Raw genomic sequence first — 12,154 nt, forward strand, 5'->3', positions numbered from 1 at the left:
TACCCACTATAGTCATCACCTAGCCCACACCTACATTGTACTTTCCTTTTTCTCTGAAATGGCATCAATGCTTTTAACTTCCTTTTAGATTTGCTGAAGATTAAATGTAGGGAAAAAAAACATGAAAGTGTGTTGTAAATTGTGAAATATTTCACAACAACTAATAAAACAACAAAACCTGCATTTTAAAACTCATCTATTAGAATATTGGAGAATGATTCTTTTTCAATGATGTTCTGCACCAGATGTCTTGAGTAGCTCTGCCAGTGTTTTTGATCAAGCATATATTTGAGGAAGGCAGTTGTGATCTCGCTGCATTCTGAATTGTGGCATCTCAGCCCACCTTATGCTCTTCTACTCAGATCCATTTGACAGCTTTGCAGTCCAACTTCACAGATTCTGATCTTGAGAGCTTTTTATCTTTAATACAAATGCAAAAATTATTTTCCCTGTCTTTCAGCAAAACCTCTTCCCTCCACATGGAATATAAAATATCAGATACTAACAATAGAATATTAAAAGCCAAATTTGAAACAATTACCCACAGCTTTAGAGAACAGTCCCACACACAGCTGCCACCCAATCGGAAGGCCCGTTACTGTTGTCACCCACAGTGATGCCTGCTACTCACAGAATCAGAATGTCAGAGATGCAAAGAATTTTAGAGATTATCCTCCTCCTCACGTAATAAATGGGGAAAGTAAGACACAGTAATAGGATTATATTATCAGAGACATGCAATTGTATGCTAGAAGCATTTTAGGAATCCCTATATCCAGGTTTGCTGTATTATTGTTGCACCCTGCTGCTTCACTGGATAAATCATGAAGGTGACCTTGAACTGGGAGTGAAAGGGACTTTCTGATGTTAAAGACATGTTCACTAGAGGCCAATCTCTTCTGGTGTAGTATAACACATCATAACTTATCTTGCATGAAAAGAGCAGATAATACTAACATATTGACTGTTAATAATTATGTCAGTACAATAATATATCTTAGATTATTCCAGGCCAATGATGTTATCCGATCAACCTTCTCTTATTCTCAAGCCCCCATTTTTACTGGTCAGGGAAAATGGTTGAATCTTTTCATGTAGTTATAGTCTGGGCCATTACAAAAGCAAATTGGCCAATGAGAGATAAGCAGTCCTTTATTTCCTTTCTGCCTTCCTTCCATTCACTTTTTTATCTTAATAGATGTGTTCAACACATGAGATAAAGATGTAGGACAGCCTGTATGGTATGTAGGCACATCTTCAGTTATCAGAGTTTACCCTTGTTTCACAGAGGCACATGGAAATGCTGGAAGAAGGGACATATAACAAAGTATGAATCAAAAACTATGTTCAGAGTAAGTGGAAAAACCAGAAATGTAAGATATAAATATTTAGGAAAGAAATCTTGCGTCTTCTGCCACATTAAGAATAGAGACTTGTTGGGTGTGGTGGCACACCCCTCTAACCCCAGCACTTGGGAAGCAGATGTAGGAGGATCTCCATGAGTTCAAGGCCACCCTGAGAGTACATAGTGAATTTCAGGTCAGCTTGGGCTAGAGTGAGACCCTACCTTGAAAGTAAAACAAAAAATAAAAATTTTTAAAAAAAGTAGGATAGAGACTTGTTGGGCGTCATGGTGCATGTGGCCTTTAATCCAACACTTAGGAGGCAGAGGTAGTAGTATCACTATAAATGCAATACCAGCCTGAGACTACATAGTGTATTCCAGGTCAACCTGGGCTAGAGCAAGACCCTATCTCAAAAAACAATACCCCCCCCCAAAAAAAAAGACTTCCAACTAGAACAAAATAAGAACACAATAGAGGAAAGTTACTACTAGAGTTGATGGGAACTTTGATCTATTTCTGAGACAAAATATACTAAGTTTCATGGGCTTAAATGCAGGTTGATAATGCTCCCAAATGTCTCTCTTCTAGGACAGGTGGAAGAGTGAAGCTTAGTGTAGCAGACAGCTTCAGATTCACTGAGATGAACTTCCAGACCAGGCACAGTTATGGAGGAAGGGATATTTATTGAAGCTTACAGATCCCAGGGAAGTTCCACAATGGCAGAAGAAACTGGCCTGCTTTCACAGATCCAAGCAGAAAGAGATAGCCACAAGCCCAAAAGGCACAACCACACAGCACACTTCAGGAACTCCAGCTAGGCACACTTTGCATATCTTTAGATTGGAATTTCAAAGACACCACCACACCTTAAAATCCACCCAGTGACACGTTATCTAGCCAGGTGACTGCAGATCCAAACTACAAACTAATAAACACTGAATATATTGGAAGCCATCTATTCAAAGTACCACACTTAAAAATCAGAACACAGGGCTAGAGAGATGGCTTAGCTGTTAAGGCACTTGCTAGCAAAGCCAAAGGACCCAGGTTCAATTCTCCAGTACCCATATAAAACCAGATGCACAAGATGGCACATGCATCTGGAGTTCATTTATACTGGCTAGAGTCCCTGGTGTGCCCATTCTCTCTCTGTCTCTCTTTTTCTTTCCTCTCTGTCTCTCTCTCCTTTCTATATCTCTCAAATAAATAAAATATTTAAAAAATCAGAAACCATTTAGCCATATCTTGAAGAAAGACTAAACCTGGACCCTAGAAATTGCATACCCAGAGTTGAAAATAGGCCTTACCAGAATTCTAAGACATTTATTATACCAGTGCTTTGTGATTAAGAGTCACAATTATTTCCTTAAAAAACAATCCTTGTCAAATGCATTCTTCATTGGTCAGGACATAGTTTACTGCTTGACATATTAGTAGGTCATTGGATGAAACCTGACCTGGTGTGCCCTGCTCAAGCACATTGAGAATTATGTGTTTACTTGGTGGGCACCATGATTCTTTGTTCTATCTCTACCCTGCTGAATACTTTTGCCTTGTTTGAAAACCTAAAGGGCAGCTGACACTAAACTGAAATATCTCGGTAGCAGTACAGGTAATCTGGTGTTCCTGTGTATTTGCAAATACTTAAAGCCTAGTTTAAGTAGATATAAAACAATCCTCTTAAATGTTGAAATTCTGATAATATTGATTGATATCAACTGGCCAAAAAAGGTTTCCAAACCTATAAGATAAAATTTAACTGTGACAAATGTAGTATTCTATAGTTTAGCTCAAATAAATAAGCCAGCCATAATAATATAGCAATGCACTATAGGAAGTGACCAGTGTTAAAAATATATATGTATATATACATATGTGAAGTTAGCAACAAACTCAGTATTAGCAAATACCATGTTACCGTTGTTAGAAACAAATTCAATTCATTTGCCTTCATACAAGTAAACTAAAGTGCTGAAGACAAGGATGTGGTGTGTCAGGCTTACTAGGATGATTTGTGCTCATTCTCGGTGTTGTATTTTAAGAGAGATCATCACAGTATGAGTTGTATTCAGAGGAGAGTGCCCATCATAGGATATGATCTGGAAACCATAGCACTTAATGAACTATTTTCCTAAGGAAGAGAAAAATTGGAGGATAAAATCAGTGGAGATCAGAATTTTGAGTTGGCCTCAAGGGCACAGATGTTCTGCCAGGTAGAAGTTGTAGAAAGGTAGATGCTCACTGAGCACTAGTGGCTGTTTTTAATAGCTAAAGCTGTTCAGGAGTGATTTTAGGCTGGCTTTCCCCCAAGAGATCCACACGCAGCAACTGTGCTGCCCTGTGTACATGTTGCATGAGGAATCCTTGACATCCATCTCAACACTGAGGTGCTCTAATCTTCTCCTCCTCCAGGGATGCAGTGGAATGTGGTGGCCAGTGGGAGAGTCAGTGCCACCCCACAACAACTTCTCCTTTGGTGTCTGCACATCCCAGTAACACTTAGGACCCTGGGACAATGACCCAGAAGACAGCGGTGGCTCCAAAAGAAGCCAGTACTAAGCTGCTGTTTATGGGTGACTGCGCCTGGCATTCTTTTTGAGCAGTTGCAACACACAACAGGCTTCTTCTCCAGGATTTTAGCCGGTGGCATTGGAAGAAGTCAGGGTGTAGAAGGGCTTGCTCACTTTTCATGTCCCATCATTCCTTCTCTCTGGTTTGGCATCTCCGGTGTCCCTGACATCTTCTTCTGGTAGTCTAGTCTGTCTTGTTATGTTCTACATCAGTCATAGATGTTTCCAAATATGCCTTCTTTGCTGTGTCTTCTCATACTGTCAAAATACATCCTATCTATGCCAGTCTTGTTCACATTTCTTGCTAGGCAACATGTACCACAGTCATGTTCAAACTATCCACTGTCCTTTAATTACCTTGTTCTGTACTGGACACCAATACACTTTCACCTCTGTGTCTTGGTGCAGATATCGCCAGTCCCATGTCAGTCACAGAATTCCACTTACTCTTCCCTCTGTTTAGTGTCAGTGTTCTTTCAGGGCAGGCACTTTTATTTACCCTGGAAGACGCCAGGCAGAGATCTGTCTTTGCAAAAGAATCGGTGTAGCAACCCTGGAAAGAAGTGGAAAACAGCTTCCTCCAGTGCCAGGCCCAGGCCTTCTCTTCCAGGATGCTCATTTTCCTGTCTGCTAGAATGGGACATCTACTAGAGAGCCTTAGGCAAGACTGGAGACATTTTGAATGTTTATTAAGAGATCCTGGGATCTTTGCCACAAGCTTTTAGTGAAGCCCATAGTCCCAATTAAAAACTGTCAATCTGGCTTTATTGTTCCCAATGGAGAGAATTATTGAAAACTCATTGTGTGGCCTCATCACCGTCACTGCTGCTATCTCACAGGTGGAGGAGCACAGAGCCTGCCAGTGTTAGAAATGGGATACAACATCTGACTCCAAGTTAGAGGACCTGGATGCCAGCTCTGAGACCTTGAAAATCTCCTTCTGTCTCTGGACTTCACTCTCTACAAGTCTGTCAACTGAAGCTCAGATTGGAGAGTCTTTAAGATTTCTTTCCATTTCTAGAACAACAGGATGCTGCTATATAGCCATCTGCTACCTCAAAAAGTCTTGGCCTGCCTGCCTTTTGTTGGCTTTGTGTTAAAGTATTGGCCTTCCTAGATTGGGCCTTCTAGATTCATGGTCAATGTTGCCCTTCAAATTAACTTGATGTCTTGTACTCAAAGTTGAATCCATTGCTCTTCCCAACTCTCGCAAAGCAAAGATATCAGGAAGGAAAATACCACTTCTCAGAGCTGTGTGAAGTTCCATGTGTTTTCTCAGCTATGGTCTGATTGCATCTCAGGATTATTTAGCAAACTCTTTTTTTTTTCAAGCTGCTCAGGGGGTGTCACTTACAACTCCTGCTAATATTGATTTTGGTCAGGAAGCTAACTTGACAGAAAAGAAATTGTGGAATAAGGAAAAGAAGATTGCCAAAATCATCCAAATGCTATCATGTGAAGACTGAATTTGGGAGGACAAAGTCATGCCTTGGTGAAGAGAGGTAGACTCTGAAAGACAGACATCACTTAGAATTCTTCTATGCTATTGAGAAATACTGCTTCATGTTCCAGTGCTTCTTGGGAACCCTGGACAGTCAAGCAGTTATGACTGGGGATCTCTTCTTGTCCAAAACAAAAAACATGTAAGTTCTAACTTACATCCTGACTCTGTGGCTGGATTTATATCCTCTGATTTTCAAGTCCTTGCTCCCCTGCCATCACCGGGCTCAGCAAACACCAGAAAAGAGGCTCTTTTCTAATACAATGAAAGGAGAAGCAAGATCAAGATTTTGAAACTTTTGGTCCTGGACCAGAGGATGAAAATCAACCAGCTGGCACAGGCTGCCCATGCATCCTACCCACCACCTCCAGGAGCACAGTGATGAGGAAATGGTATGTGTGCCATGTTAGTCAGTGACTGACTAAATGGATGGAACTGTTGGCAGACCATCTCTGGTCTCAGAATCTCCTCTGCCTCCTTCATACCAGTTGTAGAAATCATAAAATGGCATGTCATGTGGTTTATTACTCTGAATGTTTTGAATACTGGTGGATGTGCCTGAGCTCTCAGGGCTAAGGACTTATCCACTAAAAGGAGATTCAGGACAGAGAATGAGCGTTCTGTAATGAAAACAGTTCCCAAAAGAAGTCTTTGGGAACCAATTCTTCCAAAACTGACCTTGTCATTTAGTCACTTCAGGTTGCCCAACATAAATTTGCACATCACATTCTCATTTAAAGGGATTTTGTTATTGTCAAAGTAAAGGGATGGATGGACAGAGACAAGATTATTGGCTTATTTTGGTAAGTCCAATTTTTATATAAACTTCACATTTTCATGAGCTAAATTCCTATGCCTGATATCCATCATAAAAATGTATTTGGAGAAAAAATTCCTATGCTATCAAATTAACTCATACTTGTAAATTATTCATATACATATTATTCTTAAATAGAATATATATATTTTAAAGTCAAATGATGAACATACTATGAATGACACTAGCTGAAAAGAATGTTATATAGGGAGTCTACTAAGATACTGAACTTTTGATACTTTTTCTTACCCTGACAGTCTGTATAAACAGTTTTAATTATGGTTGAATGATATTTTAGGTAATACCTTAATTCTGCTTACATTATATCAAAGTATCAGATGGGCCACTTGTATAGTTATAAGAACTGAGTCCCCTTATATAAACAATATATTAAGTATATGTGTGCCTGATATATAGAACATGAAACAAATTTTATAACTTTGAAGTATTACAAATTCTAATGGTGGTGTTACCTTTTTTATTAGAATACTATGGTTTATCTGAAGCTAAGGTTTTTAAGGCATTATGATCCCTGGTCATAACCTTGTTTCCATGGGAAGCACCCCTGACTTTATGATAGGTACTTTCGGTATAGTTGCTAGGAATATGTTCTTGGAAAAAATTTAGGAGCCTGCATAGAATTTTTTATTAGTAAATTCTTTTTACTGATGAACATTCATACATTATACATATGTTTATATGAATGCATTCTGTACATGTTTATATAAACCATATATTAAATAAAATTTAAATCCTAAAATTTACAATGGAGTTTTGATTAATGCAGTAAAATACCAAAGTCATTCTCCATGTCTCAGTATCATGGAATATCTCTGTAATGCCCATAGTCCAGGAAATTCCACACAAACTATTGTTATTTGAGATAGTTTTCTGTCTCCAATATCAGGTTGTCCTTAAGGTAAATCCAGATACCCAGGGCCCATATGTAATATAATTCTACCTGACTGTCTGCCTATCATCCCTATTAAGATCTCAAGCACTGGGTGGATGTCTGTAACATGGGGATCCAGGTAAGCCACTGTCAGGACACAGACCACAAGGGTCCTTCACAGTAAGCATAGCTACAGATTTTGGGGTTAAATTGTTGAATTTGTGCTTCATTGCCTAAAACATTATTTTTTTAATGTCAGAAATCATCCAAGAGCTGAAGGCCCGCTCCCTTTGATCCAGATTGTGTGTTAGAGGAATTCTGGTCCCACCCCTTCTGAGTATGTAAAAATGGAAAGACTTCCATAAACCAGAGAAGACTGAAAGTTCTTTACTTGTGGGGTCTCTGTTTTCGACATTTTTGAAATACAGGGAATGGACAATTACAAAATGTATACATCAGAATTACTTCAAAACTCCCCTTGTACATGAGAGTCAAAGGATTTGGGGAAAAGATAATTCTGAATCCTGTATCTCTGCTCATTTCAACCAATGTTCTTACCAGCTGGCCTAGAGAGTCACCCCTGATAGTACTTGCTTTCCATTCTTAGTTTTTCTGGAACAGTGTCTATAAGACTAATGCAAGTTATTTTTCTAGAAATCAACCCTTAACCCAGAATCACATTTCCCCCTTACTTTATAGAAAACCTCTTCTGGGCTTAGCAGTTAAGGCATTTGCTTGCACAGCCAAAGGGCCCATATAAGCCATATACACAAGGTAGCACATGTGTCTGGAGTTCATTTGCAGAGGCTGGAGACCCTGCTGCACCCATTATTTCTCTCACTATTAAATAAATAAATACAAATTTAAAAAATGTTCAATATCGTAAAAAAAAAAAAAAAAAAAAACCTTTCATACCAAAAAGACCCCATCACCTGGAACTCCCTAGGATGAAAGCATACACTGTAACAGCTGTGAGGCACCTGCCATGTCTGGGTAGAACTCTAGGGCACAGAAACCTCCTGTAGAAGTCATCTTTGGATTAACCTTGGAAAACGGTCATCTCTCTATCTTGAATCTGGAGGAGCTACCTTTAGATCTGCTTAAGGGGAAGAACTAGCACCTGCATTTCTATCTTTCTGTGGTTCATTTATGTCAACAACACCACAGGGTTCAAAGAAACAGATTCTGAACACACTGTGTACTTGACTGTGTTGACAAAGGTCTATATATGAGCAATATTTTCAAGATCTCTTCCCTATAAACTAAAACATAAATAAGAAGGCATGTATGTGGTTTAGACAGGTTTAGATACTGACATGCGCTGAAGAGAATATTAATAAAATGTACATGTCAAAAAAAGGGTGATGTACAATTACCTGGATGCTTAGGGAAGGTTTAGGAAGAAGTGAACCCTGGCATCAGGGATAAGAAGGAGTCAGTTATACATTTGATCTAGAAAAATATTGGATTGGACAAAGGGAACAGCAGATGTCAATGCCTTGGGTGCAGGAATGAGCTTAACTTGTGAGGCTGGAGCTCAGAGAGTGTGGAAACGTGGGGTCAGAGAAATAAGTAAGGGTTGATGCTAATTCAGAATTGTTACATACCACTGACCAGTTATTTACCATGTATCTGGCAAGGGAGACACATTTTACATGTTACACAACTTCACTCTGTATATTTTGTGGTTGTGCCAAATATATGTAAAGATATGGAGACTAAGCTGAACATAAGGGCACTTCACTTAGAATTTTCTGGTTAGAGATGCTGTCTGTAGCTGGGAATGACACTTAGTTCCTGCTGAGTCAAGTTTTTCTGTTATCACTTATTGAGGGACCTGGTCTATCTTTGTCCTTTTTTGCTTAGTAACAAGACCATCTTTAAAAGAAATGTATTTTCTTCATGGGTACTCTTGACCTTTGTCTCCACTATTGCTCTATGGATGTTTGACTACCTGTAAATAAATACAGACATGCTTATACCATGCTTTTACATTAGCTTTAAGTTAGCTGATTCCTCATAGCATCTTCTTAGAAGAAAAGAAAAAAAAAAGCTTAGCTAGCTAGAAAAGAGATTTCTTATTGAACCATTCATTCACTAGAAACAAGGAGAAATCCATCTGGCATACAATCATTAGATATTTTTTTCTGAGTATTTCCATACCTTCATCTTTACTGGCATTATCCTACATCCATACTGACATTATCTGGGGCATCAGTCTCCAAAATCCAATGAGTGTGCCATCACCCTATCCACCTCCCCCAGAGGACCCATAACTGCCTGGTAAGTCTTTGTTTTTGTTTCCATAACTAGTGTCACAATTTTGCCCACACTCCCTTTATTCTTTATTCCTGCAAATAAGCTCCATGCTTCACTCAATTTCCCTTTGACTTTGTACACCCAGGCACCTGCTCCAGCCATGCCTTCCATCAGGCACATGTTCCCTAACATCTCTCAAATACCACCTTCTTCTTGAAACTTTTGCCAGCCTCCAAGATAGCATGAGGTGTTTTTCTGTTGTTTTGTTTTATTTTTACAATGACATCCAGTCTCCAAATGCATTAGTTCCCCTTCTTGGACAGTTTGGTGTTTTTCACCACAGCTCATTGGTGATCTTTCTGTGTTCTGTCTGCTTAGCTCCTCAAGGGCAGTGATCACCTGATACTGCCTGTGGTTTTTTCCCCTAATGCTCAGCATAAACTTTTTGGGACTGAAAATACTTAATAAATTGACTAATTTTACTTGGTTAAAAGAATCCAAAGCTTCCCACTGTTTCTGACCTCAGTACTGTGCATCTCAACTTACCCTTTCAGACCCTCACTGCTGCTCTTGCAGGTAACATTTGACCCACTGCAAAAGCCACAGACTTCTGATAAAAAGAAAACCTTAATGTGACAGTTTTGAGTAAAATCAGTGTGTTTATCATATTTCTTACAAATAGCAATAGGATTAGCATTTTGAAATACCACATTTTCCCAATTTATTGCAAGCTTATATTCTTTTGTGGTTCATGTCTGTCTATTATAAAAGTACTTAAGCCTGTTCTAAGTGAAGTGATGACTTTATATAATCCTAGAGGAAATTGCCACAGCATTTAATAATACATGAAATGAAGAAAGGATGAACTAGACCATGGGTATAGGATGGACCCAGGCTATGATGTCATTGAGGTTGTTCAAAAGATGTCAGCTTCTGGATGGACATTACTTCCCCAGTGTGCAGGTTTGAGTTTGGCGTCACCCATGAACTCATGTGTCTTTGGTGCTTGGTTCCCAGCTGATGCCAATTTGGGAATTAAAGCCTTGCTGGAGTATGTTGCTGGAGGTGGACTTATGGGTGTCAAAGCCAGTTTTCCCTTGCCCACATTCAGCTCACTGTCATGCTGTGATGTTCTACCTGCTGTGGCAGAGGTGTTGCCCAGCATCTGCTCATTCCATATTTTTCTCTGTGTTTGTGGAGCTTACCCTTGAGTCTCTAAGACAAAATAAAACTTTTATCCCACAAGCTGCTTTTGGTTGAGTGCTTTATGACAGTAATGAGAAGGTAACAACAACAGAAAATTCGTACCAGAGGGGTAGAATCTGTGATGTGAGAAACCTAACTGTGTGGCTTTTGACCTTTTATAACTGATTTGCAGGAGGATGTGGAATGATTTGAAACCTTGGCCTAAGAGACACCTTGTAGTGCTGAAGGCAGACCTTCATGGACCATGCTGATCAAAATTGAAAGATGTAGATACAGTAAGAACTATGGACTATGAGGTTTGGATAAAGTGGGGAAGAAAGAACTTTGTCAGGACTGGTCTATAAGCAATTTAGGTGAGATGCTTGCTGTGTTCTGCCACCTGTGTCCTGAGAACATGTGTAGGCTTGTGTTGCATAGAAATAGACTGATGTGAGCAGATAGATTGGAAGTTTTAGGCTGGAGACAATACCCATTCACCTGCAATTGTTTGAAATAGTACCATCATTGAGATGGGGCCAGACGTCCTACATTGGGACAGCAAAAAGTATGGAGACTCTTGAAAAAAGGGGATCCTAAATGCTGAAGGAGCAGCCTGCTCTTCAAAATTAGCTTTATTACTCACTGGGTTAACATATTGGTAGTCCACTGGTAGTATAGGAGTATAACAAATGTAGGAAAAAGAGGGTCATTGGATTTGTAATGTGGTGTTGTGTTTTGGAAATGGCCATGGGCAGGGTGAAGCAGGGTTGTTGGAAGTTCCTATACGGATGTCTGATGGAGCCATGAGGAGGAACTGTGGATTTCAGGGAGACCCCAGCCAGGACTATGAGATGGCTGCCAAAGAGGTGCTTTCTCAGGATGGAGTTTTCCCCAGGCTGTGAGCAGCCTAGCTGGTGGGGTAAAGTTGGGACTGCAGAGACTTTCACACTGGTTAGAGATGCTCAATTTGGAGCTATAGAACTTTATATTTTCCCTGTTTGTTTTAGATCTTATATTGGTTCAATCTTTCCTTGATATTCCCAATGCCATCTTCTGTAGTATGAATGTTTATTCTGTGCTATTATATTATTTTAGTTTTACAGCTAGTAGTTAAGAGACCTTGGATTATTGGGTTGTATGAACAGCATTGGGATTAATAAAACCTATGGGAACTTTTAAAAGTTAGACTGAGTGTATTGCATTTTACACTGTGGATGGCCATCAGTTTATGGAGGACAAGGGCAGAATATAAATGTTTAAATTAGGTATTTCCATAAACTCATGTGTTTTGGGTACTTGCTTTCCAGCTGCTGGCAATTTGGAAATTGGAGCCTTGCTACAGAAGTAGGTGCATTCTGGGGGTAGGCTTATGGGTGCTATAGCCATCTTCCTCTTGCCAGTGTTCTGCTCACTTTCATGCTGTGGTAGAGGTAATATTCAGCCACTGGTCATGCCATTATTTTCCCTGCCATCACGGAGCTTCACCTCAAGACTATAAGCCAAAATAAATCCTTTACTCCCACAAGCTGCTTTTGGTAGGATGTTTTGTTCCAGCAATAAGAATGTAACTAAAACACTCAGCAT

The 12,154-nt window shown here is 39.6% G+C and overlaps 1 protein-coding gene across 6 annotated transcripts in view; it reads left to right on the forward strand.

Annotated features, from left to right (window-relative positions):
* Window positions 1-12,154, forward strand: part of Htr4 (5-hydroxytryptamine receptor 4) — a 209,540-nt gene that overhangs the window by 157,268 nt on the left and 40,118 nt on the right. For 2 of the 6 annotated variants that reach the window (XM_045132630.1, XM_045132629.1), the window contains exon 7: window positions 3,759-3,884. The exons of 3 other annotated variants lie outside the window; for them this stretch is intronic. In XM_045132630.1, coding sequence (XP_044988565.1) covers window positions 3,759-3,849 — 91 coding nt within the window. In that variant the 3' untranslated portion in view covers window positions 3,850-3,884. Of the gene's footprint in view, window positions 1-3,758; window positions 3,885-4,755; window positions 5,112-12,154 lie in introns of those variants that run through there. One more of the 6 variants, XM_045132632.1, reaches the window with a different exon arrangement.

Source organism: Jaculus jaculus, chromosome 13 (genome assembly GCF_020740685.1).
Source record: "Jaculus jaculus isolate mJacJac1 chromosome 13, mJacJac1.mat.Y.cur, whole genome shotgun sequence".
NCBI classification, from domain to species: domain Eukaryota; kingdom Metazoa; phylum Chordata; class Mammalia; order Rodentia; family Dipodidae; genus Jaculus; species Jaculus jaculus.